Source organism: Anolis carolinensis, chromosome 5 (genome assembly GCF_035594765.1).
Source record: "Anolis carolinensis isolate JA03-04 chromosome 5, rAnoCar3.1.pri, whole genome shotgun sequence".
Lineage (NCBI taxonomy): Eukaryota > Metazoa > Chordata > Lepidosauria > Squamata > Dactyloidae > Anolis > Anolis carolinensis.
In genome coordinates this window covers 175,690,736-175,709,110 of record NC_085845.1, presented here as the reverse complement: position 1 = coordinate 175,709,110, position 18,375 = coordinate 175,690,736, and the positions used below count along the sequence as shown (strand labels likewise).

The 18,375-nt window shown below is 44.1% G+C and overlaps 1 protein-coding gene across 14 annotated transcripts in view; it reads right to left on the bottom strand.

The window, feature by feature from the left end:
- Nucleotides 1-18,375, bottom strand: part of rbfox2 (RNA binding fox-1 homolog 2) — a 244,094-nt gene that overhangs the window by 21,329 nt on the left and 204,390 nt on the right. For 12 of the 14 annotated variants that reach the window (XM_016993667.2, XM_062982986.1, XM_008110639.3 and 9 more), the window contains 5 exons: nucleotides 14,994-15,086; nucleotides 12,366-12,426; nucleotides 8,565-8,618; nucleotides 8,352-8,444; nucleotides 7,104-7,236 (listed from right to left, as the gene is read on the bottom strand). In XM_016993667.2, the coding sequence (XP_016849156.2) occupies nucleotides 7,104-7,236; nucleotides 8,352-8,444; nucleotides 8,565-8,618; nucleotides 12,366-12,426; nucleotides 14,994-15,086 (434 nt within the window). The remainder of the gene's footprint in view (nucleotides 1-7,103; nucleotides 7,237-8,351; nucleotides 8,445-8,564; nucleotides 8,619-12,365; nucleotides 12,427-14,993; nucleotides 15,087-18,375) is intronic. The other 2 variants (XM_062982988.1, XM_062982990.1) reach the window with 1 other exon arrangement.

Here is an 18,375-nt window from a genome sequence, read left to right as displayed (position 1 = left end):
TGCTCAATACAATCATGGGAAAAAACACATATCCCTAGAGGCAGGTATGGGGAAAAACCCCGTCCAGCTTGAAGGAGAGGTATAGAGAGTCACCTGTGGGTGAACATGAAGAGAAAAAACGTCTGAGAGTCAGGAGAGGCAAGATGAGAGTACTGATCTTGCAAAGGCCGAGTCTTTAAGGGCTTTACTGTCCAGCCTGTAGTGAGAGACAAACGTGAGAGGGTTTGACCAGATAGCCGCTTTACATATGGAGTCAAGCGGAATACCCCTAAGGAAGGCGGTCGACGCCGAGAGGCCCCTAGTCGACCTCGGGCGGATGGAAGGAGGGGGAGGTCGCTTGGCTAGTTCATAGGCCAACTCAATGGCCTGAGCGATCCAGTGGGACAGTCTTTGGGAAGAAATGGGATTACCCAACTTGTCCTGGGCATAGGCGACAAAGAGTCTTTGTGACTTACGAATGTCCTTAGTACGATCCCTGTAGAAAAGAAGTGCTCTCCGAACGTCGAGAAGGTGCAGTTTTTGCTCGAGAGGAGAGGAGGGGTTAGAGAAGAAAGCTGGTAAGACAATGTCCTGGTTGAGGTGGAAGGCTGACACCACCTTAGGAAGAAAGGTAATGTCCGGGCGAAGAACAGCGCGGTCATGGTGGAAACGAAGATAAGGCTCGTCGACTCTGAGGGCAGCGAGCTCGGATGGCCGTCGTGCCGACGTGATCGCCACCAGAAAGGCCAACTTCCAGGAGAGCAGGCGTAGATCGGTCGAGGCAAGCGGTTCGAAGGGAGCAGAAGACAGCTGAGAAAGTACAAGTTCGAGGCTCCAGCCCGGCGTAGGTGGTAGCGACGGCGGGCAGATGTTATTGTAGCCCCGGAGAAAGGTTTTGATCAGGTGGTGAGAAAAAAGAGATGGCTGGCCGTGGCGCTGAAAGGACCAGGAAAGAGCTGCGAGATAAGCTTTTATAGAGGCAAGAGAAAGTTTCTTCTCGACGAGAGTCATGAGGAAGTCGAGGACCACCGATACCGAGGTCGGGAAGGTGTCGACGTTACGGGATCGAAGGAAGGCATGAAAGCGAGAGAGTTTGTAGGAATAAGCCTTGGTAGTAGACGGCTTATGGGCTGCCCGCAGGACGTCTCGCAGATTCTGCGGAAGAGAGGCTAGGTAAGAATCTTCCATGCAGTGAGATGAAGGGAAGAAAGGTCCGGGTGAAGAATTTTGCCGTCCTCCCGTGAGAGAAGGTGCGGCGAGAGAGGCAGAGGGTGAAACGAACCTCTGGAGAGGCGAAGAAGGGCTGGATACCACGGTTGGCGGGGCCAGGCCGGAGCTATGAGAATCGCCGTGACCGAGATCGAGAGAAGTTTTTCGAGAACTTTCGGTATGAGGGGAATCGGTGGAAAAAGATAAAGCATCTCCGCCGACCAGTCCAGAAGAAAGGCATCCCCTAGGCAGCCGGGGAAAGAGTTCGGGGGGAGCCTCGCTCCGTAGCGGGGTAGCTGGGCGTTGTGGGGAGACGCGAAGAGATCCAGAGTAGGGCGCCCCCAGAGGCGGAACAGACCGTCGAGGACCTCGGGATCGAGCTTCCATTCGTGAGAGGAAGAAGTCATCCTGCTGAGGGCATCCGCTAAGCCGTTTTGGGCGCCCGGTAGGTGGATTGCAGAGATCTGTACGCCGTGGGCTATGCACCAAATCCAGAGACGAGAGGAGAGGAGCATTAGTTTCCTCGAACCCGTACCACCCTGTTTGTTGATGTAGAATACTGCTACTAGATTGTCCGATTGAATGAGGATGGACTTGTGGCGGATGAGGGGGGAGAATGCTTTTAGGGCTTTGAGAATGGCAAGAAGTTCGAGGAAGTTTATGTGGTTGGCCCTCTCTGACGGGGACCAAAGATTTTGAACCGTTAGACCGTTCATGTGGGCTCCCCAAGCGTAGGTGGAGGAGTCTGTGGTTATGGTTAGCGATGGCGGGGCTGGATGGAAAGGAAGGCCCTTGCACACGTTTTGGTGAGACATCCACCATGAGAGAGACTGTCGGACGGACGACGGTACCGACAGGTATCTGGAGTTGTGGTGGTGGAACGGTTTGAAAGTGTCTATAAACCACCTTTGCAGGGTCCGAAGGCGCAGCCTGGCAAACGGGGTCGTGAGAACCGTGGAGGCCATGTGGCCTAGAAGGACCTGAATGATACGGGCTCTGACCCTCCGGGCAGATCGACAAAGGGCGATATGGTGGCGGAGAGCCAGGAATCTGTCGAACGGAAGTGACACAGTCTCTGCGACGGAGTCGAAGAGGGCCCCGATGAACCGGATTCGGGTTGACGGGGAGAGATTTGACTTCTCGGAATTGAGTTGGAGGCCGAGAGATTTTAGAAGACGCAGCGTGAAAGAGACGTGATTTTGGAGAAGAACCGGGTCGGGTCCGACGAGAAGCCAGTCGTCCAGATAAGGAAAGACCGTGATGCCATGTAGCCTGAGGTGAGCCGCTACGGCGGCGACAACCTTGGTGAAGACCCTCGGGGCCGTGACGAGACCGAAGGGCAAAACGGTAAACTGGTAGGTTTGGTCGAGAACTTTGAAGCATAGGAACCGTCTGTGCGCCTCTCGTATCGCCACGTGGAAGTAGGCGTCTCGTAAGTCTATGGAGGCAAAGTAGTCTCCCCGCTGCAGCATCGGGAGGATAGAGGCAATAGAGACCATCCTGAATTTGGAGGGGCGAATGAATATATTGAGTGCCCTTAAGTCCAGAATCGGGCGTAGCCCGCCTCCTCTTTTCGGGACTGTAAAGTATCTGGAGAAGAAACTTAGAGGGTCCAGTTCGGGAGGGGAGGGACGGATAGCGCCTTTGGCCAGTAGCGCTTCGACTTCGGCCAGTATCTCTGGGGAAGGGTTTGAGTGGAGAACGTGACCTGTAGGAGGGAGGTCCATGAACTCTAAGGCGTAGCCGTCTTGGACAATGCGGAGAACCCACGCATCTGAAGTAATAGAGTCCCATTGATTGTAGAAAGGGGCTAGTCGGTCTGCAAAGATACCGAAGGGACGAGGCAGCGTGGGCTCTACAACGGTAGCGGGCGAAGAGCTTTGGCAGGAGTTGGCGTCAGGTACGCCGATTAGGCTGCGGAGGAGCAGGGGTGGATCGACCGCGTTGCTTTTGCGGATGAGGTCCCCGGCGAGGTTGGTGATGGGCTTGATTGTTCGAGCCCGAAGGCCGCCTGAAAGAATGGTGTCTGAAAGATTGCGGCGGGAAACGGCGGGAACGGTGCGGGAACCAGCGAGTGCGCTGAGGTTGAGGTTGGTCGCCACATTTAGACGCAAGAATTTTAAAGTCATGATTAGACTTGAGTTTGTCATCGGTACCGGCGTGAAACAGTCCGAGCGCGTCAAAGGGAAGGTCCTCAATGACCTGTCTGGAAGATGAGGAGAGACCCGAAGACCTCAGCCAGGCGTGGCGGCGAATGGAAATCGCGTGGGCAATCATTTTACCCGCAGTATCACCTGTATGCTTCGCCATTTGTATTTGGTGGTGAGCGAGCGAGTCTGCCTCCTGTTGGAGGGTAGTGAGGACGGAGCGGTCTTCGTCCGACATCTTAGCGAAGAAGGGCTGCGCCTTCTCCCAGATAATTTGTTGGTAGGCACCCATGCAGGCTCCATAATTCGCCATGCGGCAAAGCAAAAGGGCTCCGGAATAAAGTTTTCGACCCACGGCGTCGAAGCGCTTCCCTTCTCTGTCGGCCGGAGTATTCGACTGACGACCTGAGGATTGAGAGGCCTTAACGACCAGGGAGTTAGGGTCGGGATGGTGTTTGAGCCACTCCAGGGTATCATCGTCGGTACGGTACCAAGTCTCGATCCTCTTCGAGGTCGGAGGAATGGAGGAAGGGTTTTTCCAGGAGGCCTGGATAACGTCCAACAGATAAGGCAGAAAGGGGAGTAGCGTGGCCGGCGGAGCTTGGGCCTGCACCCTTTTGAAGACTGGGTCAGACACTGCTTTGGAGGTTTGCTTGATCTCCAAACCCAGGGCGTCGGCCATCCTGACCATTTGCTCAGCGAAAGCACGAACATTGTCAGTAGGAGAAGGCGGGTCCGCCTCATACGCGTCGTGGGGAGGAGAGAGGTCGAGACCGAGAGAGACCACCGAGGCCGAGAGGACAGAGTCTGGACGGTCGACATCAACATCTTCCTCCTCAGCCCCTTGGGGGGACTGAGGGGGAGAAGACAGCACAGTCTCGGGAGGAGGCAAGGCCTCGCGGGAAGAGAGGGCCGGAGGCCGAATGTCCTTAGAGGCTGAGGCCTGGGCTGCCCGAGCCAGGCGAGCCGTTTGTCTGCCACGCTCCGGTGTCGAGGTGGGAGGGAAGAGCTGTTGGGGCGACGAGCGAGGCGGCGCAAGGGGCTCCGGCACCGGCACCCTAACCACCGTTTGGGTAGAGTGGTGGGGTGAGTCCTGCAGCTCCCCATCAGACAGGGGGTGCAATGGAGACTGAGAAACATCTCTAGGCCTCTGGGCTGGTACAATAGGGGAAGACCTTCTCGAGGAAGTTGTCGAGGAAGATGGCGGGTCTTTCTTTGAGGAGGCCGAGGAGGAGGAGCGCTGAGTTAGCCGTTTCTTCGCCGGCGGTTGCTTGGATGCAACCCTCAAGGACTTGCCAGGTGTGGGAGGAACCACAGCTGAGTCGGATTGCGCTCGACGAGACTCCTCGTGAGCCCTTTTAAAGGCTATTTTGATAGCAGAGGAGGACGGAGGGGAACCGATACGAGAGCGGATCGAGGTCACCGAAGCCAGAGAGCTCGACGTCGAGGAAGGTCCCACCTTTCCGGAGCGGGTCGACACGGTCGCCGTCGTCACAGTACACGGTGGTTTGACCGGTTTAGCGACCCTGGAGGTCTTGGACGCTCTGGACGAGACCGAGGAAGCCTTGGCTGCCGGAGGCTTAGTTGGTGGTGCCGACATAGCTCTCAAAGCTGAGGACGCCGACGTACCCGACGTCGACGGAGTCGGTTCTGGCGCGAGAGATTTTTCGTAGAGCGCCGCTCTAAGCCTAGCGGCTCTGTTCTTTCTGGCCTGAGCCGTGAGAGCTAGGCAAAAACGGCAGGTACTGACCACATGAGCCTCGCCAAGACAGAAGAGGCACTTGGCGTGGCCGTCCGAGTCAGGAATTTTAGCAGCACACTGCGTGCAACGCTTGAAACGAGTAGTAGACATGCGAAGAGTCCGAAGTGAACCTTGCGGCGGAAAAAAAGGAACTGGAGAGCGGGCGCCTGGGGCTGCCTTATATGCCCCTTGGGAAGGGGGGCGTGGTTACCGCCAAAATTTGAACTTCAGCTTGGAAGAGTTTCCGTCGGAACCTGCGCAGGCGCAGCTTCTCCATTAGTGTGCATTCACAGAGTACACGAAGAAAAAACAAGATTGTCTCAAGAACAAACTCTAAAGGGAAACCACAGGCGACACTGAATTTAAATTGCCTGAATCTCACTGAAGCCACAAAGGAAGTTCTCCCAACAGCACTGCTACGGGCAAGTTCTTTTCTAAGAACATTCCAGTAATTACTATCAGGGATAATAACATCAACATGACCTTCATATTAACATTTTTTTATATATTTCTATGTACCAACACCCAGATAATGATCACTGGAAGAGGGATACCCATGTGTTTATTCTGTAGAAGCCATTTCAATAAACTATTACAGCAATTCTCCCTGTCTGGTTCTAGAAGGGATGCTCCCCAGGGCAGAGTAATGAAATATACTATATTCTTCTGTAAAGGAAACAATGACCTGGCAATTGTACACTGCTCCCAGCTTTACATTCTGGGTAAAGCAATGTAGTCATAAGCTATTAAAATATTATAACTAAACTATCATGACTTCAAACATTTGGAAAATATCACTGTGGGCATAGATAACTGTGCAGGATGTCAGGACTACTTTCTAAAGCAACTCCCTGAACACCGACCACAGCAAAGCCACAAAGTAATTTCTTGTTTTTTATTTTTTATTTTCAGGTATTCTTAGTCGATTTTCACAGTGTGTTGGGGAGGGGGGCAGGATCTTCATTTTATTCATTTCTGGAAGCATCTAAAAGTGTTTCCAGGTGAATGTAGGTGGAAGGGAGATTCAGGAGCCCTGGAAGTGCAAAATATTCCTGAGAGTCACATGCGGTACACAGGGTGCAGTTCCTCCAACTTCTGGTTCAAAGAAAAACCAGCATTAGTTGGATCATGCTCCTAGTAAATAGGTTAAAAAAAGCACAGTCCAAATATCTTTTTCTTCTTCTTAGATCTCCTCAGAGAAGAAACTGAGAATGGCAATCAAAAAACACCCATGTGCAGCATCCTTAGATGAAAAGTAAAATCTTAAAGCAAAATCCTCTGGATTTTTGGCATTCTGTCAAGCCTTGAACAGGTTTAAAGGTGAAGCAACCTACACCTTCAAAATAACAATAGAACATCTTCTTGTAACAGATTTATTTCTCTGCTATGGAAACATTCAAAAACAAAGGGAGCCAGATGCGTTGTCACTGCAGCTATTTGTTTTATTTTTTAGAAACTGCACTTCATTTTCCTGCCTTTTATGTATCCTATTTTTAAAACAGATTTCGTGTATCTTTGTTTTAACCCTTTTTGAAATTTCTCCCTAGAAAGCAAATCCATTGTGGGTAACTGCCTCACTAAGTCCTATTCCTGGGGAGTGTGCAATGAAGCTCAGAAGTAACATGTGACACTCCTGGGTCACTTAATTGGACTGGACTTCAAAGAGCAGAAGCTGCCTCACGCCATGGACTCTACACCCTTTCTGTAGGCTTTCTTTAATAGGAACACTTCTTTCCTAAAACCAGATTATTTCCATCTAGCCAACTGCTACCATATGCTAGAGCAACTGGCAAATTATTTTAAATTGCTGCCCTTCATTGAGTAGCTTCTTCAGCTAAATTTATTTTCCTTTATTCCATTCACACAGTATTATTTCAGACTTCCTTTCCCTGTGTAACTGGGTGTAGAGTGCTCTGGTGTTGGCATATTCTGACTCTCGCCAGTCATCACGTCTCTACTTTTTATGCTTATCAAATCAGCTAACTTTCAGATTCTGCAAGTGCTGTTGTTTGGCTTTAAGCACTTACCCTGGGTAGGCTGGGATGGCTGCTGGAGGTACTGCTCGCACTGCACCGTACACTGTCCGACCCCGGCCCCTCAAATGAGCTCCCCTGAATGCGGCTGCTGTAGTGGCTGCAGTTGGATAAGGAAAGCCGGGAACTGTAAAGAGACACAAACACACGGACAAGGAAAACTGTGAGAAGGGTTACTCTAGCTGCTTAGTTTATAATAACCAACTTTGATTAGAATGATACGCAATTCCAGAGTTGTACATCAGTCCTGCAAAGGAGCATGCTTAGAGCCTTGATAATATCACATACCTCTTGCTACGCGATGGCCCTGAAAGGAAGACTGGGTTGCAAAGAGACCTGGCATACGAGAGATTGAATGCTGGGTCATGCCTTACTTATCACAAACTGCAAAGTGTTTCCCCAATTCCTTCACCCTGTTTTGATAATGGCATGCAGTAAGTTAGAGTCCAAGAAGCACAAAGAGTTGTTGTTAATACAGGTAGGCGGCCCTTCCATATATTTGAACGGACAGCACTTAAAATGCTTCCTAATTTTAAACTGCTAAACTGACAACAGGATGTGATTAATTTGTGAGTGCATGTTTCAGACTGTCTTCTGTTTCCATTCAGTTCTCCCTAAATTTAATTTTAAGAAAAGTAATAAAAATCCAACAGAAGGCAGCCAAAATTAATCATAAAGTGCCAGTTTACAAAGTGGTTCCCCCCCCCCTCTCTCTCTCTCTCGGGTCCTGTTTTATTACACTTCATGCTGGAGTAAACTGGATTAGGGCAAACTGATGTCTAAACCTTGAAAAGGCAACTGGGAAACACAATGCAATAAACAAATACCCAGAAGTTGCCAGACATTTACATGGCACAAATCCAACCCAAGGGCTTCTGGGCATGTCACAAAAGGGCCGCCAATGCACTCACAGTTTAGTAGCTTCAATAATATATACCTTGGAGTGTGGCCTCTTTCATTTTCTGCAGATCTAATACCAGAGTAATTGGAGCTTCCATACGCATATCTTCTTTGATTGATTCCCAGCATCCCTATCACTTGAGGAATCCCCAACCACAAGTAAGCATGCAAATATACAATCCTAACTGAAAAGGGTTATGACCTCTGTTCAGAGAAGTATGCCTCTTACTGAGAAGGCCCATCATTTCAAGTACATATTATACAGACTGAAAAGAAGAGGGCTAACAGATCACTGTTTATTCAAGCACAGTAACAATACAGGGGCCAATAGAGGCTACTTACTGATTAAAGGAATGTAAGTGTTAATACCCCCCCTTCCTGACAGGGGCACTGCAGCATCATTGCCCAGCGAGACATCTGCTTGAAAACTGGATGCTAATTTAGTTTTTAAAAAGAATAAAAAATGTAAAAAAAAGGTTATAAAGAAATAGCAGATTGAGAACACAAACAAACATCATTACACTCAAACGGCAGAAATTGAAGATTCAGTTCTACCTGCATATAATTCAGGGCCATAAACTGCTCCAACCACAGGGCTCAACTTCCAACCTAAAAGAATACATACAGAGGTGAGCACTAAGATCTATTGGAGGAGACAAGCCAACAATTCACCAAATAGCTTCTGTTACTTATTCTCTTGTCTTGATACCAATGCAGATTGTTCGTGTGCATAAAGAAAGGCAATGCTTTCCTGATTTCTCAATGTTCTGGTCATAGAACAAGGAAGAAGCAAATACCATCTGATTCTGTTTTAGCCATCAATTCTGCCAAATACTAAGTTTGCTGCTCACTGCTTATTTTCCATTATCATTTTTTTTAATGGCTGTGGCCAGAGTGAAGGAACAAATGACTCCAGGTCTAATACTAATATTTATTTATTTTATTTACCACATTTATACCCCGTTCTTCTCATCCCGCAGGGGACTCAGAGCGGCTTAAATATATAGGCAACAATTTGATGCCAAAAACATACAACCAATAAAATAAACGTACATATTAAAACAACCACTAAAACATTATCCGCATTAAAACCATTAATTTAAAATCACGTAATCCAATACCATAGTCTGAGGTCGTTCCAGTTGTCATTGCACTATCCCGAGTTTACATATTGCAGTGGTAAATAGCTAGTTGAAGGCTTGGTCCCACAGCCTCATTTTTAGCTTTTTCCTGAAGGTCAGGAGGGAGGGGGGCTGATCTGATTTCACTAGGGAGGGAGTTCCACAGCCATGGAGCCACCACTGAGAAGGCCCTGTTTCCCGTTCCCACCAACTGCACCTGCGAAGGAGGCAGGATTGGGAGCAGGGCCTCCCCGGAAGACCGTAACCTCCTAGATGGCTCATAGAGGGAGGTACATTTGGACAGGTAAGCTGGGCCAGAACCGTTTAGGGCTTTATAGCCCGGTAGCAGACGGACAGCCAGTGGAGTTGACATAACAAGGGAGTTGTACGCTCCCTGTACCCTGCTCTGGTGAGAAATCTGGCTGCCGCCTGTTGGACTACTTGAAGCTTCTTAACAGTCTTCAAAGGCAACCCCACATAGAGCGCCCTTGCAGTAATCTATTCATGATGTAACAAGAGCGTGGACCACTGCAGTAAGATATACTGCAGTAAGAAAGAACAAATTATTTTTGAAAGAGCCAGAAACCTCTGAAATTCTGCTTGGGCAAGATCACCCCTTCTTAGTATGGTAGTTATATCACCAACCTCACAAGTCTCATTTTTGACTTTATTTATACCCCATCTGTATCGCAAAAGTGGAAATCAAGATATTACTCTTCAAGGGTGACAAGAAGTTTCAGGCGCAGTTGTGGCAGCTATAGTACATTTAGAAGTGCTAACTTCTTGGCTTTCTCCTGGGCTGCTCCCAAATGCCTGGCCATACTCTTTCTGGAGTTGCAAATCATTCACACACTCGCTGTATTCAGGAAGGGGTATGTAACACATATATTTATACCTTAGCTTTGAAAGCAATTCTTACAGTTTTAATAATTTTTATTGGTTTTTTACTAAATGCTGTTTCATTATTGAATTTTTTGCCCTCATCTAATACATTCCAGAAAGGTGTTACAGAAATCCGTTGTGTCAGCTTATAGCAACATTATCCTACAGTTTCCTTGGCATGCTTTCCATAGAGGAGGGTTGTCATTGCCTTCCTTTGAGGCCAAGAACATATTATCCATTGAGATTCTATGGCTCAGCAGAGATTCAAATCCTGGACTTTTCAAGTCCTTATCCAACACTCAAACCATAACATCACTCTGGCCCCCATTTTTACAAATATCACAAATAAATATATAAAATATGGAAATTATGATTTTATGATAATATTATAATGATCACAAAATAAAATAAATAATATGAAAATAACTAAAGGAATGAGAGAAAGGCCTGCCTTAACAAGATTCACTCAGATATTTCAGGGCTACCACTGAAGACCTAGGACTGGCCTTCTGCTAATGTAGGGATGCCTTATTTCATATCTGTTCATCTTCAGTGAAAATGAGACTGGCACAAAAACTGAAAACAGGACAAGTTTAAAGGAGTTGATCCTAACCAATCTCTGCCATTATCTCTCAGATCAGCTTCCTCGACATGATGAGAGCCATATCAGAAATAAACAGCATTGTAGGCTCTTGGTATTTGTATCCATAACCCATTGTGGATACCATAATCTGTGAATGCTCAAATCCCATTATATACAATGCTAAAATGCTACAATGGTGTTCTTTACATAAAATGGCAAAATCAAGGTTTGCTTTTTGCCTTTAAAATCTGTGGATGTAGAATCCAAAAATTTGGAGGGTCAGTACCTTATGTGGTTCCTTTTTATATATATACTTGAAGGGCCACTGTTCAGTGCTAAAACTTGTGGATGTTCCACATTTAATCTCTTGGGTTTCTGGTAGTTAACAGTGCAAAAGAAGTTCTTGGTCAAAAACCCTGAAGAGCTGCTACTCAGATTGGATGGTAATGAGATAGATGCACAAATAACCTGACAAGTGCAAGGCTGTCCTTCTGGGAAGAAGGCAAAGGACATAATGTACATGACTCATCTCTGATAATGTCAATTCAGAAATCTTTACAGAACAAGATTGCAAGGGAATCTCTTTGAGATTGTAGATAGCCACTGCCAATCTGAGTAGACAGTGCTGAACTAGATGGGAAAAGGTTCTAATTTGGCAATTCCTTACAGCAATCTTAACATAAGGTTAACCTAATATTGTGAAGATAATGTTGCTTTATTTTTGAGGTATTTTAGACTAGAGAGAATATAAAGACACTGAGATATATTAGTGGATATATTAGGACACTGAGGTCCTCTGGTGGGCTGCTACTCCAATCAGCCAGAACCCAACTGGCAACTGTCACCCAAATGACCTTTTCATCAGCTGCCCCACATTTATGGAATGACCTGCCAGAAAAACTCTGGCAGCTAAACAATGTCAATTCCGTATCTGTGTTTGGTATAAGTTTTCATATGTGTGTGTGTATCTATTTATTTTATTGTATTTTTTGTTCATTCGTTATACCCTGCCTCAAACCATCAGGAGAGGCAGGTAATAAATAAAACTACTACTACTACTACTACTACTACTTATTATTATTATTATTATTATTATTATTATTATTATTATTATTATTATTATTATTATTATTCTCCTCCTTTTGGTTCCAAAGGGACATGTCTGAACACTACAAGAAGAATTATTTAGAATTCTGTTTTTTAAAAAAAGAAGATGAGCAACCATGTTGTATTCAGAAGCGCCCAGAAACAGTAACTTGAAATCAATCGTTTGTTTCTTTAGCACAATACTCAGTAACACAAAGGATTTTGTTTTTTTTTCTTTCTTATTCTCATATTTTCTTCTAAAGTTATTTCTTTGATTTATCAAAGAATGGAGCAGCAAATGTTGCACCCTGCTAGCATAGTTTGAGCATCATGTCCAATATCTATCAATGGTGGTAAAAACGACTCTATACATAATTTCTCACCAATTTAAAAGTGAACAGCAAGAATTTTTCAAAGTCATTACTGAAAATTATTAATCTATATTTAACATCTAAAATAACTTTCCTTTCAATGACTATCTCAGTTCAACAGGTATGATGGGGTATCTCTTACACTTCAAAAAATGATCTGTTTACAAACATAAAGCAGACAGGTTTTAAAAACCATTTTCAAACAAACTTTCCATTATACTGAAATCTAAGCATAAAGAACTTGACCCCATGCTTATTTGTTTTTCCCCTCATACCTTTGTTGTTCATTATTAGAATCAGCATTTCCTCTTACCATTTGCATATGGTGTGACCATCTTTTTATTTGTCATCACTCGTGCCGTAGCATTATTAACCTGAAAGCAAAAAGGGGGAAGGGTGGAGAGGGAAGGAAGCATAGGACTTTAGCGAAAATGGTGGAAGGCTCTTTGGTTATAGTTATTTAAATTTTTAACTGAACATATTTAAATTTACTTTTACAGATTATCATTAAATTAGATATTAAAATATTTTAAAAATTTAATTATGGAATTTTAATTCTGCATTAAAGAAAAGGCCAAAAAGAGTAGATTTTCACAGGCATCCCTAAACTAGGTATTTTTAATGCTCTTCTGATCGAGTGGGAAGAAATGTTTTTCTTGATATTTCTTCATGATCAGTTTGCTGATACAAAGCTTTGAACAAAAACAACTGTCTTATTCTTAGTAGCCTTTCATTGAACTGCAGTGGCCTATTAATATCACAGCAAAGGCTGCTATTTAGGCAGAAGGGTAGCTTAGATCCCAGGTGCCTTGGATTAATTCCTTCCACCCCGAAAGGGCGTTGGTTTCTGAAGCAAAAATACCAAGACAGATCCATTTCCAATTGCTAACTTTTGAGAATATCATTAAGTGCATATCATTAAGAAATTTAGAAGGAGTCTTCTGATGTCCTAGTGTCCTCCACTCTCATTACTGAGCTCTTTATAGCCTGAAGCATTCAAAGCACTGCAGCAAGTGGGTGTCACAGCAGAGATGGTGCTAGTAAAACATGGGAGAGGTGGGCATTGCCAAATTACTGCAGCCTTGTGTCAGGAACAGCCTTGGAGCTCTTGCACAGAGGGTGAAGGCAGAGCTAGAATCAGCGACTTTTCAAAATCCTAGGTGACAACAGAACCAAGTAGCACACCAATTGCAAGGCCAAGTAAGCAAAGGGAACTGTTTAGATGCCCTTTGCTGTTTGATTAGGAAAACTTGAGCAGAGAGAAAGGGAGCCTGGAATCTCATTACTCTAATTTCAGCCCTCAAACAATATCAACATTACACATTTAAAAAGAAAGAATGGGAAACAACAACGATGAGACTGAGAGCATGCCATTAAAACACACATAAAAAGAAAAACAACAACAACAGTCGATTAATGGGGCTAGGGAAAGGAAGAGGGAGGAGAGGTCTCACAGACAATCATTAAGATGGAGCAAGTGCCTGAAATCAGCTGCTACAGCAGAGTGCAATACAACCACTTAAAGGAAAAATGGCCAAAATCAATCAGAAACCACCAGTCAGCAGAGACCAACAGCTGCATTTAACTGAGTGAATTAAAAAAAATGGCAAGGGAGAAAGAGAGAACAATCATAGGTCTGGAGAGAGGAAGAACAAGAGAGAAAGGAAGGTGGAAAAGAGAGAAAGGAAAGGTATGGGTGCATTAATAAAACCAGCCAAACTGGAGTTCAGTAACTCTGAGTAAGATGTGCAAGGGAAATCACCAGGAAATCAGTAATCAAACAGCTCAGACTACACAAAACAGTGTGTACATCCAAAGTCCAGGCGGCATTACTCAACAGCGTTGAAAATAAAAGTGGGGTGGGAAAGGAAAAAGGAATGGGGGAAACAACAAGTCAAATCACATTTTGTAGTGTTAATGTGAAATGGCAGATGGATTTTTTTTCTTTCTTAATTTTGTTTTGCATTAAAAAAGAGAAAAGAAATAAGCTTCTCCTCTAGCACTTTTGATTTCACTTACCGCCAACTCGTACCATCGCCAGCATTGTGTATAGTTACCATGGAAAGAGTGAGTCAAGTGAAGGGCCCTAAACACTAAACCATTGAAAAGGGAAATAAAACAACAAAAACAAAACAAAAAACAAAACAAAAAAGCAAAATATGCAGACATCTTACTCAAAACTGCGGCTTTTAAATGTTTCCCACTTATATTTAGCACTTTTTTCCCCTTAGAAATGATGGGAGCAGAAAAAGGGGCCAGTTAGCCTTCAATGTGAGGGAACAGAAAATTAATCTCTAAGGAGTTACCCACCTACACCATGCAGGTAACATCAGCTACACACTGTTATCAAACTCTATGCACATTGCTAGAGCTAATTTTGAGTGTATATTTGAATACTGGAACTATATCGAGAAACATACTCCAATACATTTCTTTCTGGTTTTTCCACTCCTCCCATTTATTAAATGTCACACTCATGTAGGAAAACTGGCATCTGAGAAAAAGACAGATACTGACTAGCCCCCTTCTTTGCTGTTAGATACCAAGTTACCAGATGGACAGTGCTCTTTTCATTTGTTTTGATCATGTGTGTCTAGAGAAATTCGGAGCCTCATAAACTGAAGCAAAGGCAAATTAAGATAGCAGAAGGGCAAAAATTTGGACTGGGTTGGAAACCAACTGAAAGAAAAATGAAAAGAAAAAAGAAATAATACCTAAAAATAAGAAAACATATAGATATATATTTGGGTGGAGGGCGTTATTTTTATACATTTCAGTGCAAAGGATAGGGAGTGAAAAAACACAGAGATACAAACACACACACGCGCACACATATACACACAAGACAGAAATCCAAATGTGAAATAAGTGAGGCAAGACACAAAAAAAGAAACAAAAGGAATAAATATAAAGAAGAAATTGAATTACTGAAGACATGCACCTCGATTTTACGGCCCTCTACCACGGTGCCGTGTAATTTCTCCCTGGCCCTGTCTGCATCAGCACTATTCTCGAAAGTTACGAACCCGAATCCCTGCATGCAGCGGGAGAAGGGGGGAAAACATGCACATCGTTATATATTGAAATACTGATATCTAGATATATAGAGAAAAAAAATATCACAGTATGAAATTGACATCAGCACAACTTAGCAATACTCTCCTAGAGTCACATTTTTGGTTCATGCATGTTTCATGAAAGAAATTTAATTTTTTTAAAAATAAGAAGAAATAATTAGATTAAAAATAATAAAACATAAAGCAATTGAGGCCAGACCAAAAACAAGTACAGTTACTCGAGACAAATTTTGAAAAGTAAGATATTTCCTAGCCTGATAGAATACAAATTGATAACATCTAGACAAAAAATCTTGCCATTCAGGACCATTCAAATGCATATTTTGTAACACTCTTAGCAGATGTCATTATGGCAAGGATGCGCAAAGGCAGGTGTTTTGAACAAGCCACAATAAGAAAGGGGGTGGGGTGTTAAAAGTGCCTACATTTTAATACTGGTGCAAAAATACAAGTCAATTGCACCAGGAAATAATTTCTGCTTAATCTTTTATTGGATTTCATAAACCCGTGTAAAAATATACACATTGTGTTATGTACTGGAGGCATCGCTTAAGTCTTCTGGCACAAATCAAATGCACTGTGGGGTCTGAACAGTGCTCTGTGCCATTATTTCAGATGTAGGACTGTTTTAATACAAACCTGCAACACAGGACACCCTAATTTTGAAGAGTATATGACTATCTTTCTCCATCTCCCCCCTCCCTCCCTCCCTCCCTCCCTCCCTCCCTCCCTCCCTCCCTCCCTCCCTCCCTCCCTTCCTTCCTTCCTTCCTTCCTTCCATAAAAACAACAAAATTGTGCTGGCAGCGAGCTTGGAAATGCTACTTTTTGGATTATAATTACTGGAATCTCAAAGCCACCACGATCTGTTATAGTCATAAAAAGTACCTTTTCCAAGCTTCCTGACGGTGTGACTCATCTTAGACTGGTTTGTGTGACTCACCAGTTGAATATTGATACAACTGGACGTTTCTGGGTGTTGCGAATAGATTTTAAGCAACTGATAAATATGTGGTGGAATGGCAAAATTCTTAAAAGTATTTGACGAAGATGGCTTATAAAATTTTTATCACAAAGGATGTTTTTTGCTAAGGATAACTGTATAAGAGTTTTTGAAAGAACTGAATATGTCAGAGAGGAAAGCATTATCTGTAGTGTTCTTTTAGGATTACATCAATAATACAAGGTAGGAAACACTAGCTCTGGCCGACATCCATTGCAGCTCTCCACAAATATTGGATGCTCTACCCTTTAGATTCACAGCTTGGTATCAGGGTGGGGAGGTGACATGCTCCCCTTCTCATGTGTTGATTTGAAGGCAACACCTGAACAGGGTTTTTTTCTGTGTCAGGAGCGAATTGAGAAACTGCAAGTTGCTTCTGGTGTGAGAGAATTGGCCGTGTGTAAGGACGTTGCCCAGGGGACGCCCAGATGTTTTGATGTTTTACCATCCTTGTGGGAGGCTTCTCTCATGTTCCCACATGGGGAGCTGGAGCTGAGAGAAGGAGCTCATCCGCACTCTTCCCAAATTCGAACCGGTAACCTTCAGGTTAGCAACCCAAACTTCAAGTCAGCAGTCCGGCAAGTAAAAGGGTTTAACCCATTGCACCACCACAACGAAGGGAACACCTGAACAAGTTATATTACTATTTTTATTGCATCTCAGCTTATCAGACGGTTTTGTGTTTCGATAGAGACATTATTTGAAAAACTGCTGAAAGCTACATACTGTATAAGTATAAATCATGTAGAAGTCCTTATATCAGGAGAACTAAAGTTAAAAAAAATGATAAAAATAGAAATTTTAGTCAAAAAATTGCTCCAAAAAACCTGAGTTGATTTATCCATGGGTCAATGTAATGGGTCCTTCACTCTTATTGAAAAAAGGAACCATCCCCCTCCCTGAGTAAAGTGGCAAAAAAAACTATTCTGGGAGAACCTAAGAGAAGTAGAATCCCTCAACTCTCTGCTGTGGCTATTTCAAATGTCTGGGTGGGGAAATGGTGGCGGCAATGATTGGTGGGTCCCCTAAGGCAATGCTGGTGCTTTCCCCTTTATGAAATGACCATATCAAAATCTGTAATTTTGTTCCCCAAACCTGTCCTGATTTTCATATGAGGTCGACTTACGTATATTGTCATGAACTAAGTAACAGCTTATTTTGTAAAGGAAAAAAAGTATCGCTAAGGATGGCATTAGCTGAGAATAAACACTATAAAACGGGATTCATTTAGGAAGACACCTGTTTAAAAGAAATGAAGAATTCTCACAGAGACCGAACAAAAAGAAATAAACATGGAATTATATGAAAATGACACAGACTAAACAAATGGGTGTCATGATGTATGTATGGAATTCTTTATAGTTTACTCTTCATTTGAAAACCTCAGAAGCTAGCTAAGGGTGTGACAGTAGACTCCTATCCAGAGACTGATCATACCTAGTTCTATTTAGTTTCCAACAATGCTTGAGCATCAGTTGGCCGAATCAAAGGAAAGGACAAATTGATGTTTTAATACAACAGCATTTTACCCTTTTTCCTTATTAAAATGGGAAAGAATGAAGTTATTTGAATTTGTTGTTGTTGTTTATTTGTTCAGTCACTTCCGACTCTTCGTGACCTCATGGACCAGCAGACGCTAGAGCTTCCTGTTGGCTGTTGCCACCCCCAGCTCCTTCAAGGTCAAGCCAGTCACTTCAAGGATACCATCCATCCATCTTGCTTTTGGTCGGCCTCTCTTCCTTTTCCCTTCCGTTTTACCCAGCATCACGATCTTTTCCAAGCTTTCCTGACTTCTCATTATGTGGCCAAAGTACTTCATCTTTGCCTCTAATATCCTTCCCTCCAGTGAGCAGCCGGGCATTATTTCCTGGAGTACGAACTGGTTGGATCTTCTTGCAGTCCAAGGCACTCTCAGGATTTTCCTCCAACACCACAGTTCTAAAGCATCTATCTTCCTTCGCTCAGCCTTCCTTATGGTCCAGCTCTCGCATCCATAGGTTACTATGGGAAATACCATTGCTTTAACTATGCGGACCTTCATTGCCAGTGTGATGTCTCTGCTTTTCACTATTTTATCGAGGTTCACTCCTCCCAAACAGTAAACTTCTTCTGATTTCCTGGCTGCAGTCTGCGTCTGCAGTGATCTTTGCGCCTAGAAATATAACGTCTGTCACTGCCTCCATGTTTTCTCCCTCTATTTGCCAGTTATCAATCAGTCTGGCTGCCATAATCTTGGTTTTCTTG